The sequence below is a fragment of the Apis cerana genome, linkage group LG1, assembly GCF_029169275.1.
Source record: "Apis cerana isolate GH-2021 linkage group LG1, AcerK_1.0, whole genome shotgun sequence".
Taxonomy (NCBI): domain Eukaryota; kingdom Metazoa; phylum Arthropoda; class Insecta; order Hymenoptera; family Apidae; genus Apis; species Apis cerana.
This window is the reverse complement of record NC_083852.1, coordinates 2,484,913-2,505,247: the sequence shown is the minus strand read 5'-3', so window position 1 is coordinate 2,505,247 and position 20,335 is coordinate 2,484,913. Positions and strand designations below refer to the sequence as shown.

General features: G+C 39.8%; 1 protein-coding gene across 42 annotated transcripts in view; it reads right to left on the bottom strand.

Moving 5' to 3' along the window:
* The window catches only part of LOC107992839 (protein muscleblind), a 455,871-nt gene that overhangs the window by 401,953 nt on the left and 33,583 nt on the right, over nucleotides 1–20,335 (bottom strand). For 41 of the 42 annotated variants that reach the window (XR_009832635.1, XR_009832664.1, XR_009832688.1 and 38 more), the window contains exons 2-3: nucleotides 4,100–6,454; nucleotides 3,268–3,609 (exon numbers count right to left, since the gene is read on the bottom strand). Coding sequence is in view for 34 of the 42 variants with exons in the window: in XM_062085004.1 (XP_061940988.1) it covers nucleotides 3,268–3,453 (186 nt within the window). In the remaining 8 variants the exon portion in view is untranslated. The remainder of the gene's footprint in view (nucleotides 1–3,267; nucleotides 3,610–4,099; nucleotides 6,455–20,335) is intronic. The other variant, XM_062084985.1, reaches the window with a different exon arrangement.

Here is a 20,335-nt window from a genome sequence, read left to right as displayed (position 1 = left end):
AAAGAAAGGCAAGGAGTTTTATTGGAGGAGGCGAGGATTCTGAATTCCGAGAATTTGGAGAAATCCTGGAAGAATCGTATCGAAAAATATAAGCAAAGTTCCCTTCCTTCTTAGTTTGGAATTGGAGATCGGATATCAAGAAAACGGCAATTCTAATTTTCGTGGAGGAGGATTAATCGATGAACTGGGTTCGAAAGGAATCCGTAACGTGAACAATGTTCGCGCGAATCAGCTTTATGCACGGCTAAGGGGGGAGGAAGAGAGAACGATCCAGGGGAAGGGGATCGTTACTTACGCGTCATGAACCCTCCCCCTTCTCTTCCCGATAGCACGCGAAAGAATAGCCCCGATTTTCGGCCACAATTTTCTTCCTTCCAGCAAATTAATCTAGCTTTTACCGTAGCTGATACCGTCTCGAACATTAAACGCGGGACGGTAGACGTACGAAACGGGCAATAGCCCCTTGTTCCATCCCCTTTTATACCTCTGGCTCCTCGAAAAATGAGCCTTTATTTCATCGGTCGAGTGTAAGGAGAAGGAGAGAAAGAGTAGAGAGACTCTTCTCTTATAGAGAGAAGACGGTCCCCACAGTAGGACCAAACTCCCGTCCACCTAATGCAATGCTTTATTGCTAATATTTCTTCACGAGCAATATCGGTTCGCGCCTCTTCGGCTACAAGTTTCTCTTATATTTCGACGAGCGAACATCCTACGCCCGGACCTATTTACATTCTTCGCTTCTTTTACACCCGGGTGATCTCCAAAAAAAAAAAAAATAAAAAAGGTCGAGCCGATCGTTCGCGAGATGAAAATATTAAAACTCGTTTTGGAAGATCTCGTTTCGTATTCCTATTATTTTTTTTTAAATTAGCAAAGTAGTTCGACTTTGGAAAAAAGGTAACTTTATGAAAGTATCGTAAAATTTGTTAACAAAGCCTGAAAAAGTACATCACGTACATGTATATAATGATATATCAAATTCTCGTCGGAAAGGAAAGGAGAAGAAGTTTAACTAAAAAAAAAATCGTGGAAGATCGAGACCGAAAGAAAAAAAAGAATGGGACGAGCGTGATCGAGGAGCGTAGCAGTGATCAGGTACAAACGAGTACACGTTGCAGAAGCGGAGAGGGAGATTAAACGTGGACCGGCATAGACGTGGTGTTCCATTCGGGCGAAACGATTAAACGTAACGAGTGCCACTATTGAGTAAGAACGTGCGAGCTGCAAACGAGGCAAAGAGATGGGCGAGGGATCGGCGGACAACGCGGCCTTTCAGCCGGGCCTCCACCGACATTAATAGCTTCCAGAATTAAACGACGACTCGGCCAACGTGGCCCGACGACTCACGTACCGACGTATACATCATTGTCGACGGTGACGCGCGCCATCGTCGTACGCGAGCACACGCCTCTCTCTGTCGTCCGCCCGACCGACAGTAAGAATAATCTGACCGTTTAATCATCGAACTTCATTTCTGCAAACTGTGGAACAGAGAGAGAGAGAGGGAGAGTAAACGATAAATACACGAAGAAGAAACGATAATGCGTCGAGACGAAGGAACAATTCAAATTATTTTGACGATGATTGGAGAGATTACGGAAAAATCGTCTTTTGTTAGGTTTCTTTTTTCTTTCTTGTGTGTGTGTGAGATCATCGAAATAAATTTGAATCTTTTAATGGAAAGAAGAGAATATTTGAAGCAGTAATGGAAGCTTGTAAAAGATGGTTTTGAATTTGTATAATTAAAAATAGTTAGGAAAAGTGGAAAGTTTGTAAAATTGCTTATTCGTTAATTAATCATAATATTATTTTCCTTATTTTCATTCATTTATTTTATTTCAACTTTTTACGCTTTATCGTCTCTTTAATATTTCTAAATGTACTTTCAAGCTATTGGTGCATTGTATTGAGTGAAGAAATATTGATCTCGCCAACTCTTAAATTTATTATCCAGTTGCGTGAAATGTCCACTTAAGAGATAATCACACGCAATAATTATAAATTAAAGTTACGTTTCTCTTTTGCTTATCGCTCTGTTCTATCTATAATAATTGATTTAAAAAATTTCTCGATCAAAATACATTCCAAACTAGAAATCCAAATGAGAAAAACTTGAAATCCATTCTCTATTTCCGTGAAATAATTCTCTTCCTCAAACTCGACGTTAAGAATATCGAAACGCCTTCCACGAAGGAAATAGCAACGATCGATCGCGCACCTCCTGTTTCATCTAATCACCAGCGGCACACGCGTGTCGTTTCACGTTCCCAAAGTCCCCCTCCCCTCCCCCCTTAAACTCTGTCGTAACTGTTTGCAGCAGAGGGAAAGAAAAAAAAAAAAAAAAAAGATTTCCAATTTTCAGATCGAGAATATCCTCCACCCTTCTTCGAGAAATCGTTCCTGATTCATCAAACTCGTCCACCGTAAGTTTTTCATCCCGCTTCCCCCCTCCCCTCCCGTTGAGTAATTGTCGCTATTAATAACTGCAAATTCAATCCCCACGGATCCAATATCCATCGCCGGATTGGCCGCGCCCCGATCGTATCTCCTTCTCCTCCCGTGTACACTCCCCTCCCCCCTCCTCCTCCAGTAGTAGTTTCTTCCTCCGGAAGAAATTTATACGGCGACAGCTTTATTAGAAGTCGTCCCTACTCGTTACGCGAAATTGAAAGTCAGGGACGTCAATCCCACATTGGAGGAACAAATATTTAGAAATATGAAAAATCGGATTTGCATGGATCCGACTCCAGGATTGGGTGGTAACGAGGGGCCGAATTAGGAGAATCTCATCGAAAAGTCTAATCCGACGCGATTGGATCGGTGGACAGGTGGTTAAATCGTAACCGATGGCGTGCGCACCGACGCGTGCAAAGGATCGCAGGTGTTGTTCTGAATGAATGAAGAAGAAGGAACGATAGATCCGATCGGATACGAAACTTTGGAAGATGGCTCGTAATTATCGGTTAAACCCGTCCCCCTGCCGATAGGAAACGAATACGAAGGAAAAAATAATTTTTTCGAGAACTCCCTCGATCTCTCTCAACTTCGAATTTCGAATCGTCTTCGATATCGAGAATCTGGACGATTTTGTAAAAGTAACACGCACGGATGGGTAGACATGTATATCGCAAGCTCGTACACGCTGGTTGATAGAATAAGGACGACGCTTAGCAGCCACGTATGGTAGCCAAAAAGCGGATAATATAAGAGGGGGAAGAGGGAGGGGAGGGAGCGAGGTGCGAACTCGATTATACAATGGTTAGTTACCTTGATACTGTCGTAGCAAGCGGTGACCCGTCCGTTCTGCACCTCGACGTTAGCCGGTGGATGGGCGAACTTGCACTCCGTGTCGGGCCTGGTGCACTTGTTGCGCTGGAACTCTCTGCAAACCTCTAGCTGCAGCCACCGGGAGTCCTTGCCGTTCAGCAGGTTATTCATGTTGACCATTGCCATAATTCCAAGTCCTGGAAGACCGTGGGACTTATAACTTCCTCTTCGAGCGAAGGATAACACAAAAGTCCGGCTATTCGACCCGACTTTTCAACTTTATCTCTCCTCTTCCTCTCGATCCCCACGTAGCCTGTTCACGGTCGCGTTCACTCGCACCGTCTGATCGCAGCCAAGGATACAATTGTTTTTTTTTCTTTATTGAGACCGGCCCACCAAACTCATTGGCACTTGGGGGAATCTCCCGTCGAACCGTGGAAAACCGCGCAATCATCCGTCTCATTCGCGCCTCTTTCCACCTACTTCGATCCGCTTCCGCTTTCGATCAAACCGCTTTCGGCCCCCTCTCTCGTTTCATTCACGCGCCCAGCCAACGACGGATCGTGACCCGGCAAGCGTCCGCTCCTCCTTTGTCTTCGTCCGTCCGAATGGGCGGGCCGATCCAACAATTTCCTACTTTATCGATAGATCGATAGGAGAGAAGACACGAGAAGAACCGAGCGGACGCTCGGCCGGATACGAGAGACACGCTCGGGCATTCGTTCGACACGCATTCGTAACCCCCCCGGGCTCCATTCACACCGGTCCGCTCATCGAAATCCCCCCAAGTGCCTCGAGTATTTTCTGATACTATGATAAATATGGTAGGTACCTTTTTCGAGCAAGAAGTGTTTCTTTGAGTAGGAGCGAGGAGTAACTTATTGTCCCATGAACGGGTCCCAAGTGGCAAGTCTGCAGATCTTCGATCTTTTTCTATCTTCCGTGTAGAGTTTCTCTATCTTCGGGCCTCTAGCTTTTCTATCTTCCGTGGTAGTGCGAGTCACGTAGGAAAAAAAAAAAAAAAGAACACGCGGCAAAGAACCGTGCGAAGATTCGACTTATCTTCTCTAACTCGCCCGAGTTTTCGGAGAACCCTCTCTTAAAATCCTCTCTCTTCCTCTCAATTTTCCTTCCTTCTCTTCTTTTTTAACTCGCCTCGCTACCTTCGTTGTCGCTTACTATTATTATTATTAATATTATTATTATTATTATTATCGAACACCCGTCCGTGTGTACGTGAAAGGCTTGCTACGATTGTCACCGGCAAATGTACGTACGGCCAATTCTCTATACTATTTTTAGACGATCATACACACACACACACCGTTATCGCCTCGGTTGCTCTTTATCAAACACCACTCGTTATCGATCGCAGCCGTTTAGTCGGGTGAGAGACCAGTGTGCGCGGCTCTTAGCGCTGTTTGCCGGTTAAGCTGTGTTAAGCGTGATTAACGTGGAGAAAGAGAGCTTCCTTTTCTTTCCTTTTTCTTTTCTTTCTCTTTTCCTTTCTATCCTCGTCACCGACTTTTTAAAGTCTCCAGGTGGAGAAAATGTTCGCGTCTCGAGGCCTCGAGGTGCGAGGTTAGAGATCGGTGCGACGGGGGGAATTTGCGGTAGCGATTGGCGAAAGAGGAAGAAGAATTCTCACGTGTGTGTTGGTGAGAAGAAAGTGAAACAGGAGTATCAAAGGTTGGCAACAAACAAACGTACGTTTTTTCTTTCTTTTTTCTTGTGTGTGTATATATATATATATATTATGTATATTGTCAGCGATTAGGCTTCGTGGATTCGTTTAGGCGATGCTGTTGTTATTGTTGTTGTTGCTGCTACTGTTGTTGTTGTTGAGCCTCTTTCCGATCTCTGCTTTTCTTTCTCTTTTGTCTTTATAGACGAGGTAATATAGGCGTAAGTAAGGTAATCCTTCGATCCTTCCTTCGATCCTCCTTTTATCCTTTGCACTCGGACAGCTTTATAGAGGGCGCGCGCTTTAGCAACCAGAGCGATGGTACAGTTGGGCAAAAAAGCTTGAAAGCCTTCCGAGAGAGAAGCTGAACGTCGACCACGAGGAGGAGTATGCGTGTATACGTGTGTTACGTGTGTATATGTTGTGTGTATACAGTGCTGCTCTCTTAGGCGCGTTTCGTTTATCGAATAATTACAGATGTACAATATATATATATATACATATATATATGTAGGCTGACTGTTGCTGCTGTTGCTCGACTTTTCTATTCTTACATATACACGCGTATATATATATATATATGCGTCTCAAAAAGCCGGTCGTGGTGTCCTTCAAGCCGGTTCTCAAGCTAACGCGTGGTGTCTCGTGGTACTCTACTACGAGGACGAGGATGGACGACTCCGGGAAGAGGTAGTAGTAGTAGTAGTAGTAGTAGTAGTAGTAGTAGTAGTAATAGTAGTAACAGTAATAGTAGTGGTAGTAACTAGTAGTAGTAGCGGTAGGCCGTAAGAGAAGAAGGTTGATTCTGGAGGTGAGGTAGCGTGAGGCTCTCTCTCGAATTGGGAGGAGGGGAAGGAAAAAGAGGGTCACCTGAACTGTACCTCTTCGAGGAGGAGGAAGAAGAAGAAGAAGAAGAAGTAGAAGAAAAAGGAGAAGCAGAAGGAGGGACGAGAGATGCGGCTTTACTCTTGAGGTATAAGGTGAAAGGGAGCGGTGGGGTGGTCTCTTCGGTGGACGAGAGAGACGCACAGTCGGGGAGCAGGGAGAGGTTTTTCGAGAGTAAGCACGAGAGAAGGCGAGAGTGGGCGACGTAAGAAGCGGGGCGGAGAAGAGGCGGCGGAAGGGACGGGGGGGCAGACAGGGGGTCCGGCTGCGTGGATCGGGGATCGTGGATCGTAAGTGGTTCCGGGGTCAGAGGCGGTGGTATGCCGGAGGGGGAGGCGTGGGGAGGTGCGAGAAGGGGCGGGCGGGGGAGGGCGGGGCAGGAGAGACGTGGAAACGATGGAAAAGTGAGGAGAGATAGATAGAGAGAGAGAGAGAGAGAGAGAGGAAGGGGAGGAGAGAGAGAGAGAGAGAGAGAAGAGGGAGGGAGAGGAGGTTCGGAGGAGGGAGAGGGGGAATTGCGAGTTAGCGAGTGACGTTGCGTTTCCGTTCCTCGGATTTACGTCATTTATTCGGCGCACTCCTGGTTCCTCCCGCGGTCGAACTCCGGATTCTGCTGTTCTGGAAACATACCAAAAGCGAAAACTCGCGTTACTGCGGATGCAAAGGCTTAAAATGCTTGTTCTTGTTTTCACGGGGCGAGAGGGGGGGGGGGCGACTGGTTGGTACGTACGTTGGTGGTAGTGGGACGAGACGATGATGAACCGGACTCGATGAAAGGTTCGAAAGAGAGAAAGAAAGAAAGAGAGAGAGAAAGAGAAAGAGAGATATGGACGACAGATAAAGAGGGAAGAGAGTGTGTGTAAGTACGTGTACTAGTACAGTGACTCGTGAAAGTATACAGTGGATAACGATTATTATAGAAAACTTTTTTTTATGTAATTAAAAATGGAATCAAAAGAACGTGCATCCTTCCGAGGATGTGTTTCATTTTCTCGTGAATCTTTCTGTTTTCGTTCCAAATACTTTCACGGATCGGTTGTATACTACCCTTCTTGATTAAAATATCTCATCCAGCATTTTATCATCGTAATTGAGAGAAACGATAAAGCGACGTACGGGTGCGAATCCATTGATAATACTCTTTTGCGAGTTAGAACTGTTGAGAATCATTTTTCAATTAGAGTTACAGTCCGGACGATCAATTATTCTTTTAGCCACGGTTACTTCGAATGAGACGCGTCCTTACTCGCAAAAGCGTATTCTCCACGATTACATCGATCGTTCGTGAATACACTTTGAATATATTCGCATCCAAATTTATTCCCGTTGAAAGAAAAAAAAATTCGATTTTTCGAAGAACACTTTCAAAATGCCGGATAAGAAATTTGAACTGAGGAAAGCAGTATGGGGATTGAGGGTGGGGGGCGATGTGTAAATGAATGATGATAAAGCAGAGGCCGCGAAAACGGGCAAAAGTAAAGTATAAGAAGCGCAGGACTACCAATGCAAGCACGCTTAATCGAGTATAACTGAAGGCGTTTTTCTTCTTTTTCGTTGCTTCGATCGAGGACGCGTCGATCCTCCGTCGATCAACTATACGCATCGATATCGAGGTAAAAATTCTCTTCTTTTACCGTGAAGCGTGAAAAGAAAGAAAAAAAAAATGAAAAAGAAACGTTGATTAGATTAGATAGCCGCGATATAAAAATCGTACGAGTTTGAGTACGCTGCCTTCTCCCGTGTCTCGTCCGTAAAAAATTTCGCATGGTTTTTTTCCGTCCCGCGAGCGATTTTAAGATAATCCTGAGGTATCGGAATCAGAGGTAAAATAAATGGTTCTATTCGCGTGACAATCTTGGTCAAAACTAATCTCGAACTAATAAGGGAATCTTATCGCTTCGAACGCGTAATAATTCTTATCGCGATAACGTTGGGTGGACGAAGCTAATTTCACGAAATACTCGAAAGAAAGACTGGCAATTGGAAAATAGGATTGGAATCGAATATGTTGCAAGAGATATTTTGACGTTGTGAAACGAAAAAGGATAAAATATAAAAATATAAATTTTTTTTACACTAATTTGACATTTGAATAACTTTTCTTGCGAGCGATTAAAAAGTTACTCGAAATTTAATGGAACTAAAAATTCATAAAGTTTCTTGTAATCTGATTCGTGAATAATGAATATTGAATGCCATTAAACTTAACACTTTACTTATGGACTCAGGAATAATCTATAATTTTAATCATTCTAGCACTCGTCCACAAATTAACGAATAATTACAGGTACTTATAGTATTCCGAACCATCGTTCGGAAATATTCCTACAATTTGCTCAATATGGTTTCACGTTAATCGAGAATCCATACAATCGTTTATAATTGATTAATTGGATAGTAATAATTGGAAATGTTCGAATAAGTAAAATACTAGCAAAAATATATAAGAAATTTGAAGATTTTTTTTTTTAAACATATCGTGTTAAATCGTGTTTCGAAACAGGAGAAATTTTATTCCGCATAAGAAAAGAGATAACGGAATTATATTTGGAACGCGAACTCGATAACCTCGCATTCTATTAGAAGAAAAACTTTTTATTTAGCGTAAACTATTTATTTTAAATCGATCTATTGATCAATATCGATAAATTAGATCATCTTTCGATTATTTTCGGTATTTCAAGTTCGGTAAATTAGGAAATGCGAATCGACGAGCACCGGTAAATTAGAAAACCTCGATCGTAAAGCCGATCATCTTTCGGTTATCTTCGATCGAACGGCCGAACTTAACCGAGAATAGCCGAAGCGTGATCGCTTCGGGATTCGGACATTCTCGGTTATCTCATCAGTTTTACCATTAAATTATCCGATGTATTCGTACAACTCGGACAATTTTTATCTAAATTACGAACATTCTTCCATGATATTGCACGAAATTATCGGAAAACAAATAAAAGGAACATAACGCGTAATAACACGATATTTATCCAATGTATATACGAAATTCTATTCGAGAAATCGTTGGATTCTTATAGATATCTGGAGAAATATTCACGTGATCGTCGATGGAGAATGGCTGGCAAACGCAAACGTGGCGAGTTTGAGCATCCGCTTTGCGCGTACGAGGCAGAGAGACAGTTAAGGTATAAAGAAAAAGAAAGAAGTTGAAGAGGGTCGGGAAGGAGGGGGGCAAGAGTAGCGCGGAACAATTTTCCGTCGCGCAAGTAAGCCGCTTACGAAAAGCGGGCCCGAGGCGTTCCACTCGTTTCTCATGTTACTCGAGAAGAGTTATGGGGACGTATGTGCCCGTTCAACGGCCGGTGGAAAATGCCGGGAAGAAAAACGTTTTCGTTCGAACCGTTTGTTTTCACGGGGATTTCCACGGCCGCGGCAGAAATCGTCCGAAATAACGCTCGCTCGAAATTCGATTCGAGCCGTCCTCACCGCCAATCAAACTCGAATTTTTCTCACTCGATCGATAAGATTTTTTCCACGGATTTTATCGTCGCTCGTATTTTTTAATCAGTTGAAAGATATCGTCTCTTTAGCCCGTGAATTACGGTTACTAGTTTCGAGAATTTTTCTATGTGTATAAAAAAAGGGAGGGGAAAGATGTTTTTATCGAAATAAATAATCGTAAGTTAAATTTTCATATGACACGTTGATTGAAATAAAGAATATTTGTTACAAAAAGGAATTTGATTTCCATTCAAAAAAAAATTCTCGTATCTATTGATCTAATTAAAAAATTTTTTAACGATCATTTCCTTTCTCCCCTCCTCCACCATCTTCTTTCCATTTTTCCTGTTTTGTTTATCAAAGTAATAAAAGGAAATTTGATTAATTCTCGTAACACAACGGGATATCAAGCAAACGATATTAATAAACAGGTACTACTGCACGAATAGCTACTCGTTAGCGCACAAATGTATCTGTATTACGGTAATTTTAAACAAAGATACGAATTACGAAATAATTATTATTTTTGCGGTAATTTTAGACAGAAAACAAAAAGGCTCGTAAAACCCCGTGTAGCGTGTGATTCAACCTACTGCAAACGAGCAAATACAAACTCTCTTTTCGTTCAATTCTTTTTTTTTTTTTTTTTAATTTTATTTTTAACCTCTTTGATAATAATTGTTCGCTTTTTACTTTCGAAAACTAATGAAGGGATTTTTAACGAGTGAATCAAACCGATGGAAATTGCCGGCAAATAAACAGAGATATTTTATTAAAAATAACGAGACCAATGTTACAACAAAGGTAACAATACTCGATCCGACCTTTTTCCATCGAGACCACTGCAATCGTCCGATAATTAAACAATAACTTTATCGTTTCGAAAGATACGCAATAACGGAAAAAAGGAAGCCGCGTATATAACGCAAATTTAATACTCGATGCAAATATCGCAATACGACACTCCTTTCTCGGTATCCTTCAATTTAAAAAAATTGAAACTCTTGCTGACCAAATTAGTTTTCTTCCTTCGACTTCGGTCCATCGATTAATCTCCCGTGAATCGTTTTCCTCGGAATTCTCTATTCAAATCGATTAAGATCTCTTATTTCAATTTGAAATCCGAGAAGCAATCGTTAAAACAATCTTACAATTTTTCTACGAATGCGTAAATATTCCTCGGTAATCTGGTTATCCGTTTAATCAAAAATTACCTACGGGTGCCTACGTCTATTTATCGATCGGCAATTACCAAAGGATCTTTCCCGAAAGGCAGGCGTAATACATATCGGAATACTATTACCAGGCATGCGAGCAAACTTACGAGTTCTGTTTCATTTGATAATCGAGCGATCTACATAGAACAACCGCACGAAATCGAAGTTAACAGATACGACCTCTCCGTTCCAATGACCAACCGCAGTGATCATCAATGAATACAAATCGGCCGATTATTAAGATATAATTGACTTTATGAATTATTGTTCCCGTGCTAAAATAAGACCGGCAAACAGTCATGCCAACGATGTCAGGCGCGATTCTGTTTATAAATATTGGGATATAAAAAAAATTTACTCCAACGAAAGGATAGTTTTGATAAATTTCGCAAAAAAAAAATATAGAATTTGTCAATCAAGATGGAGCAAAATATATATATATATTATCCAATGGAAGAAATAGATACTTCGAGTAATTTCCTAGTAATTTTTTTATCGATTAACAATCAACCAACGCAGGAATCTTCTTTCGATAACGCGAATCTAAACACGGATTAACAACAACAATATGGAAGAACACGATCCGAGCGTTATTGTTTCTACGTTTGTATTATCGATACCTGGTTTCGTTATCTTTCACCTGGTGATCAGTTTTTTCGCCTCTCGAAACACTTGGCTCGAACCTCTTTCTCTCTTTCTCCCGGTCGAATCGATATACGTGCACGAATGCGGGGCTTCGAGCTTCGTCCACTTCTTTCACGTGACTACCGCAGAAAAAGAGGGACGACCGAATCAATATCTCTCACACAGACTTTTCGTGATCGCCGACGTCGACGTCGTCGCCGACGCCAGAGCGTTGCTCATCCTACTACCCTTCCTTCCCCCTCCTCTCCCTCTCCTCCGCCCTCCCCCTTATCCCCTCCTCTCCAAGGACGTCCTTCGATGCGTCCGCATCGAATTCGCGTACGAACCACTGAACGCCTAATTGTCCGTTTCCACCGTGGAACCTGCTCTCGAAGCCTTACCCATCGAAACAAGCCTGCCAACAATCTAAACAACCACAGGGACAAGGATCGAGAGATTAATTTTTAAACGTTTCTAAACGTTGAGAAATTGAAAATCCTCCTCGCCGGTGACGAAAGAAATATTTATAACAAATTAAACGCGAATTCTTTGAAAGAATTGCTGGAGAAATAGAGCTCCCTTAACTTTGGACGCGATTATTAGAAAAAGAGGGAGAAAAGGAATAAAAGTATATGAAAAATATTAAAAGTGAGGGTCCGAGCGCAGCCTCGTTATCCTATCCACCTCAACATCTACGTCCCCGTGACAACAAACTGACACGCGTTAATCGGATCCCACGGACGGCTGCATCCCTTTGATCTCTCGCTGATCACGCGAGAGTTTGACGTTTCACCTTCGAGGCGAGCATCCACCTTGAACCCGGTCGGACGGTCGCGTGTCTACTTCATAACGCCGAGATCCCGCCCGATTGTAAACAACCAGTGATCCGAATAACCAGCGCCCCGGTCTGCCGTACCGGTTCTCTAGCCCGCAAACGGAACAAAAAGGGGGAGGAAAAATCATTTTTAACGTTTCCGATCGGCTGCTCGCCGATTATCCGCTGGCTCGTTGTCTCGCGTAGACATTTTCCCCCCAAGAATCGCGAAAGATCATTTTCATTTGGAAGGTGAGAAACTCGTCTCGACTGGGAAGAAAGAAGAAAAAAGGAAAAGAAGCGTAAAATATCCTTTCGTCTCTCGAATTTATCATACGACGAATCATCACGGGATGAGCATATCCAAGGTGAAAAGAAAAAAGGAAGAAGGAAAATGTAAATCAACACGTGAATTCGATATGATGGAGATATAGAATTGCTGGGTGGCGAGCGAACGGGATATAATTTTTACAAGCGATACGTATTTCTATCTAGCCGCGTGTTACGCGTGGAAGGTCACTTCGAGGTGCACACGTAGCCGTTGCTCGTTGCTTCCACGATTTTTCCTTCACGCAGGTTGGATCGAATGGAATGGATCGGGGGAGGGGAAGGAAGGAAGAGAGGAAGGGGAGGAGGGGGTGAATAAAATGGGGGAAAGGAGGGAGGGGGAGAAAAAAGGAGGAATTGAAATTAACGGAATGAAAACGAGCATACCTCTCCAACTGGCAACGAGCTTAAGGGTTGTCGCTGCCTGTAATGGAATTAAGACCGATTAAATTAGCTAAAAGGATTTTGGGCATACAACATGGTGGATGGAACGGTCTCGATATTGTTACCGATGAGAAAAACTGTTCTTTTTCTTTTTTTTTTTAAATATCATCGTCCGTGAAACGAACGAACGAACGAACGGACGGCCCCCGATCAGACGAATATGAATAACGATAATAACCGTAACGAGATATTACTTTGAAAGACGATCGAAAATGCCTGGGAAGATGAAAATGAGACGAGACGATTTGTCCCCGAATAGGGGTGAATTTCTTGAAATTTATTTTAGCCGAAGTTGAAATTAAAATTGCTGTGTTAATACGATCTAAAATTATTAACTTAATTGACGAAAGAAAATTTCAACTCCAAGAAAAGAGAAGAAAGGAACAAGCTGTTCTGAATCTTACGAATCGTTATTTACATACGGAATCTAATTTTCGAATATAAAAAAAAAATAATAATAATAATACTTAGAACGGTAACACAGTGTGAGAAGTGTGATCCGGCGTAGAAACGGGAAACTGGAAGCAACGCAGAAGATCCAAATTACAAGGAGAGGAGGAATACATTTTTAGAGCAGGGTGGAAGCGTTATTTTTGATACGCTTTGGGTGGAGAGGAGGGGAGGGACAATATTTACGAGTTTCCATCGGTTGTCGTATCGTTTGCATTCTATGGAGCGCGTAGTGTGTACGGGAGGGGGGAGAAAAATAGAGAAAAAAAAAGAAAAAAATAAAACGAAGAAAAAGAAACGGATTCTTTAGAAGGATCTTGAAATTCACCCAGTCAAGTAGCGAAGAGAAAGACGTCTTCCTCATTCACTGTGCGAACACGCGCATCTGTGCATATGTGTGCGTGCGTGTCTGCAACTCTAAAACCTCCGCGCCGAATTCCAACGCGGTCTGATGTCTTCCTGCCGACAAGAAGTATTTCTTCTCCTTCGTTTTTGCATATGCATCCCTGCATTCCAGGGCATCTGGTGTATGCGAGAGGACGACACAGAGTATCGTCTACCTCGCGCGACCATCTCCTCTCCATGCTCTTACGCATCGACGAACTTGAAGAAACTTTTAGGATATCCGTGTTCCGTACGTTCGAACACGTAGATTCGCTCGCTACCAAGTTCGCTCAGCAATGGATCGATCGTCGAATCGATAATTGAACGTCGTTTTTAATGGCGGTGTTGCGAATAACATATTTCGATCGAATCCGAAAAGTTTAATCGCTTGATTTATGAATTACTATGGGAAAATTGGAAAAACGTCAAATTTTTTAAAGATACTTATTGCAAATTTTATCGGTTTATCGAAAATTGGACGATTCTTCGTATATATTTTATCTCTGTAGAGTTTTATTTTTTGGTAGAATTGGAGTTAAATATCGATCCGGTATTTTCGAAGAAAGAAATTAAATATTTAGAGATAATTGTAATGATTGAACTGATAGCTTATGATGCTTATGCTTTTTAGAAATTAATTAGTTGTATTTTTTTTTTGTAATAAAAAAGAAAGAATAAGACGAACGCCTCACAGCGAGTATTTCTTGAATTATTGCAAAGATAAAATTGCTGAGGGTCTATCAGACTCCCAACTTACGGGTTAACTCCTTAACTGATTGCTGGAAACGTAAACGAAAGTTTGGATAAACCTACTCTTCTTAGTTAAATTATGCTATCTAACCATTTTGGACCGCCTAAAAAGTTTTATCATTTTCTTTCTGTGTCGTTCTTTTTAGGATAAATAAATTAAATTTCTAGATTTCTAAAAAGTTCGTACGTAATTTTACTTACAAGGTAAAATATGGGTGGAAATCGAAATCTCGAAATATCGAAAAATCGAAACATCTCTTGAAAAATGAAAAAAATATTAGAATATTTTAACTGAAGATGGCAGCATTGCATGGACCCTCGAGATCCAACTCTCCAAGTCACAAAGTAATATCATCACGATTATTTCCATTTGTAATTATTCATACGAGAAATTATATAAAGAAAATTTCCAACCATTATTTACTTCAATATTATAATCCTATTTGTATATGAAAATACCAATATCATATTATTTTTGTCGATTTTAACGCAGAAATGTAATATGAGTATTCAAATGTATATTTGAATGATAAATATATACTTAATAAACGTATCCACGAAGAATTCCTGATCATCGTTGATCCTGATTATAAAAAAAAAGCAAAAAGAAACAATCGAAACTTCCCTTAATTCTCGCGTGACGTATACACCAATCAGGGATTAAAGTCAATATAATCGTGACGACAATAAATGTGAAATGTTTTCCCAGTGAAATCAAAACTCAGGTGCACGCTTTTTATCTATCCATGTTGTTTGACTCTTGCCAGCCTTTTAAGAAGATTGTCGGCTGGTAGGTATACTCCTATAGAATTGTGTTCTTTTGTGCGTGGCCATAGAAGGAAGGTATATGTATAACTCGCAGGGAAAACCTCTATGTCTGCGGGAGCAATAAAAGCTCAAGGCCTCCTCCCACCCCTCCTCCTCCACCGATACCGATGGATCCTTCCATCGATCTGCATTCACCACGGTTGACACGTATTTCACGGTGGAACCGCTGTGACAGGTGTTAGACAATCATCGATTATCCCCGGTTTGACTATTCCCAACCTGCTATACCGTCCATTTTCCCTTCGACAAAAATTCTTCTTTCTCCCCCACCAATATCGACGGAACGCTCGAAAATGTATTTCCACGCTTTCACGTATTTGTCGTTCGAAACGTCAATGTGATGTTTCAAAAAAAAATAAAAAATGACAGTATCCCGTATACTTTAATTTACGCTCGTCAAAATTCTAAAAAAAAAAAAAAAATCTCCATTACACGCAAGTTTCCCAAATAACAGTGATTTCATCCGGCAATTATGTCAATGATGTCATCGTCCGTTGGATCTCACTCAACGCTCCACGCATCGCTCGCGTACGAATTTTTACTCTCTGAATTCTTGCTTCGCGTATAATAAAAACAGAAAAGGAAAGTCTTTCGCATCGCGATCAAAAATTTCGAAATATCGATCGACGCATCCTCGCGATTAAGATTACATGGCGGATCGTCAATCGTTTTGAAGGGAGAGTTTTGGCGAGCTTAAATATAATGGGGAAAGAGGGAGGGGGAGGGCGGGTACGCTAAGTATTTAAAACAAGTGAAATTTCCCTCGTGGAAGTGAGCTGAACGAGGCAACTTCTACAATAAGACCCGAACACGCCATACTTCGAAAGCCAACGGTATTATCAGCTGAATGGAAAACAATGGCGATATTGATCGGCGATTCGCGGGCATCGGTTCGAACCTACACACACACACACACACGCGCGCGCGGACGTGTTTCGGGCAGCGAGTGTGAGTGTGAGTGTAGAGTGAGCGTGGGTGGGAGCGCGCACACGCGCCATCACGCTTTACACCTACACTTTTCGGGAATTTAAGTGGCTATGAAATAACAAGTTATCTGATTTCACGATCGAGCATATTTCGGGAGGAGTATCCGTGACAAGGGAAATTATCCGGATGATTATCAATTAATTTTGAAAAGGTAATTATTAGAAATTGTAGTGTTCTAAATTTTTTTTTCTTCCTTTTTTGATAATTGAGTTTTAATTCTTCGAAAAGAAGATCCGATATTCGTCTATAGGATGATATACAAGAGTTGAGCGTTATATAATTATATAAACAGAGGAAGTTGTTCTATCTTTTGACGATTGAGATGTGTGCATTCTTTGATTGAATTGAATTTTTCGCTGGAAAAAAAAGAGGAAGAAAACTTGATACGCAAAAGGATAGAAGAAAAAATAATACAAGACATTGATTTCCGTTGTAACTGTATCGGGTATATGTTTCAACGATCGAATACGAATGGACTGTTTAATTGTTCCGGGTATCACGCGGAAGAGTTTGAATAATAGGATTTCGGATGTAGTAGTTTAACGTTGAAGAGAAATTTATACGGCAGTAAATAAAAGTTCGAAACGATTCGTCCGGTTCGTATAAGTATTATATTTCCTGTTAATTTTTTTTTTTTTTTCTCTCCCATCGATTTGATATTCATATTGCAAGTAACAGAAATTTATCATGTTAACTCGTAAATAACAGGTATTTTCCCCGTTTTCGAAAGGATGGAAATGAAGCAATTTATTCACGATTCTTCACTTGTCAATATATTTCTCCCTCTCTTAAATGGTTTATCATTCGTCGTCTATAATTTATAATTCCTTTCGACAAATATTTCTGATTCGTTTGTACATCGAAACAACGTACGTTAGTAAAACGTGAATGGTACGCGACAAATATTCGTGTTTAACATTTTTTTTAAACATTTTGGATCGTTATATTTAAGATTTTAGATTGTTGGTTAAAAATTTTTAAACGATTAATTTTTTTTTTTAATCAATTTTAGGTATATTTAAATTCTTAATAATATTTGCTGAAAAAATTTTTAAAATTTGTTTGAAATATATATTAATTCCATGCTGAGTTAACAATATAATATTTAGATAGTGATTTCAATATGGCTCGTGTTAAAAGTGAGTATAGAAATAATGTGAGTGAAAATTGTAAGTATATATACATGTTCTCAAATGTTTAAGGATAATTGAAATGCAAATGATAAATTTTCCAAGAAAAATTTATTTCTCGCTAAAGATTCGTTATTCGTTGAATAGACTTGCGTTTTAATTTTGTCTTATATTAAATTAAACGCTTGATATTAATTGTATTGTTATTTTTCATTCAAATTTCAAAAATGTAGCCTTCAGTTAAAAATGAAAATACTGGCAGAGAAAATTATTTTATATCCATTTTCATTTAGAAAGAAATAAATTAAATAAATATTTTTATACTATTTTTTGCCAAGTAATTTTTATAATGTTTGAAATAAATTCATTAAAACACAAGATATATATTTCACTATCCTAATTATACCACCTTCAAAGATCATTTTACAAACATTAAAAGCATCTCCTCATTAAATCAGAGACTACTTTGTTATAAAATTAATGCAACAACGTATCAAACGTTTCCCTTGCCAACTTCATTTTCCAAGCCAAGAAATGCTAAAAATATATCATCTACATATATATGTATATATTAATATATTTCCATAAATTATTCCTCAAGAGAGCGAATTATTTTTCAGGGATAAATGAATTAAGAATGAAATGAAAATCCGTCCAAAATAGGAATAATGTCCAATTACAAAAAATACATTCTAAAGACTCGATATTCATTCAAAAGTCTTGAAAAAAATTCCTATTTTTAATAAAATCAACATTAATTATTCGAATACTGAAATTGAAATGATTCTTAATTTAAAAAAGTTAAGAAAATTTAAGAAAATTTGAAGAATGGTATTCACCAATATGCAAAATTCTCAAATTAACATGTTTGACGTTACATTCGAATTGGAAAGAAAACTACGCGAAAGAATACATTCGCAGAGAGGCGCCACTTCTCATTACATTAGGAAAAGCATGCGCATCGCGGCGTGTCGCAACGCAGTATCATTTTCACTAAACTCGAGAACGGCACCGCTATAACCTCTCGACTATTTCGGTAGAAATGGCCGTGTAATTACACGTTGAATATTTTCCGTCGGAACGAGCCTTCATGCAGCGATCGTTCTTTTCCTTTTTTTTTGTTTCTTCTTCTTTTTTTTTTTTATAAACATCGACCTGTACGTTTCGAAAAAATCGGGTAAATTATCGCAAAATTATTTCTATCTATGCAATTAAAAAATTATAGAATAATTATACTATAAAGATGAGACAAAACAAAATATTTCTATTTTTTTTGCATTTCGATTATTTTCCATTTATTTTATTAGTACTAATTTACATTGCGTCAAAAGTCATAAAGCTTCGTGCATAGTAATAATTATTCGAATATTAATAAAATGACTGAACGCTTCTTGTTTCTTACAATAATAGAAAGGAAAAATTCTTATTTCGTTTCAATATTCTACAATGCTAGAAAAAAAAAAAAAGGTAAAGTAACTATTATCTTTCCGCTTATTTTCTCTTTGGTAAGTACAGGTATAAACTTCGCGTTATGAACAATACTCTCTAAAATCATTGAACAATATTCCACTAACGGTGGACTATAATACTAAAATCAAATTATCTCAATATGCATAGCTGATATTCTGGCATTCTTCTTCGCATAATAGACCGCTCGAGAAGTGAAATAAAAAAAAAAAAAAAAACAAATATGAAAAAAAAATGCTCATGAAAAGAAAAATATTCCATTTGCCTAGACGAATAGAATCTGGAAAAATACAGAAAAGACAAACACGCGCGTCTCCTACCCTACCGATCAAACAGACTATCGTCGGACGGCGAAATATAATTAGATTTAACGTAAAAGTGTCGCAATACAGGGGACGTTGCGGGGACGCTAAAAAACCGCTGGAAAGCAATTTGACGCCACAGAGTAGATGCATCGGGACGCTTTGAAGCCATAAATTCGTGCAGGATGGCGAGGGCGCGACTACGGAGAGGCAGCCGTCCAATCGGACGTCGCGCTCGGCTTGCTCGTTCATGCATTTCAACGCTTGCAAATCATTCATTCTGACTCATTGTCGAGAAGTCGGCCGCTATACGTGTACCGTCACAGTGCAAAATGCTCTCAACGATGAAATTCCACATGGGAACATTCTACACGGCCGTGTATGCACGTGAGCGTGCGCGCAACGAAACGCGTTTCGACCGTGTGTGCCCTTGAATATTTATCGTTTTCTGCGAAATCAAATTCTATAGCAATGAATGTACCATCAGCCCCGGCTAGTTCGCTAGGAAAACAGAATTACGATCGGCCCGCTTTTAAATTAAAAACAATCCGACCGTTTTCTATCCCCTCTCTCTAATTCTCGTTTTTTTTTTCTTTCCTTTTTTCTTTCTTTTTTTGTAACAACGTTAAAAAGTACACGCCAGATATTACGAACTTTTGCAGTTTTGGAGCACGTGAGCCCTCTTGCGGAATAATTCACGAACTAATAATATTTACTAGTGAATTGTTAAAGTAGCAAGTTAAGGTAAATACAATGGATTTTTTGTCACTAAATGTTACTAAATATCAAATTATTAAGTCTTAAAATATATTTGTTATTTGAACTAAAAAGAGAATCAAGAAGAGAGACGTATACAACACGTAAACTTGTAAGCGACAGATATCTAGCTATATGCCACTGAATTTTTCACGCGAGAAACCAATTTTACTATGTTATAAGGAAAAGAACATCTTATAGAACTATTTTTCACAAGATTTTAAAAATAAAATAGATAGCTTCCGAACGTGAAATAAAAATGTGTCTCCATAAGATGCAATTTTTCGATCGATCTACAACGCGAAGAGATAGGTCAGCCACGAGGAAAAAGAGGAATGAAGACGGAGAGACGGAATATATATATAAAAAGATCCGGATGAAAAGAGAGAGAAAGGGAATGTTGTAAGACTATAAGTTCGTTCAAGCGTCCGAAAAAGGGGAACATAAGAACACCCGTGAATTTTCGTTGATGTATCGCTCGAGGCATATGCGCGCTAGTGGTCCGGAGAGAGCGAGATATAACGACAGAGAACGGGAGCGATGACGGGAGAAAGAGAGAA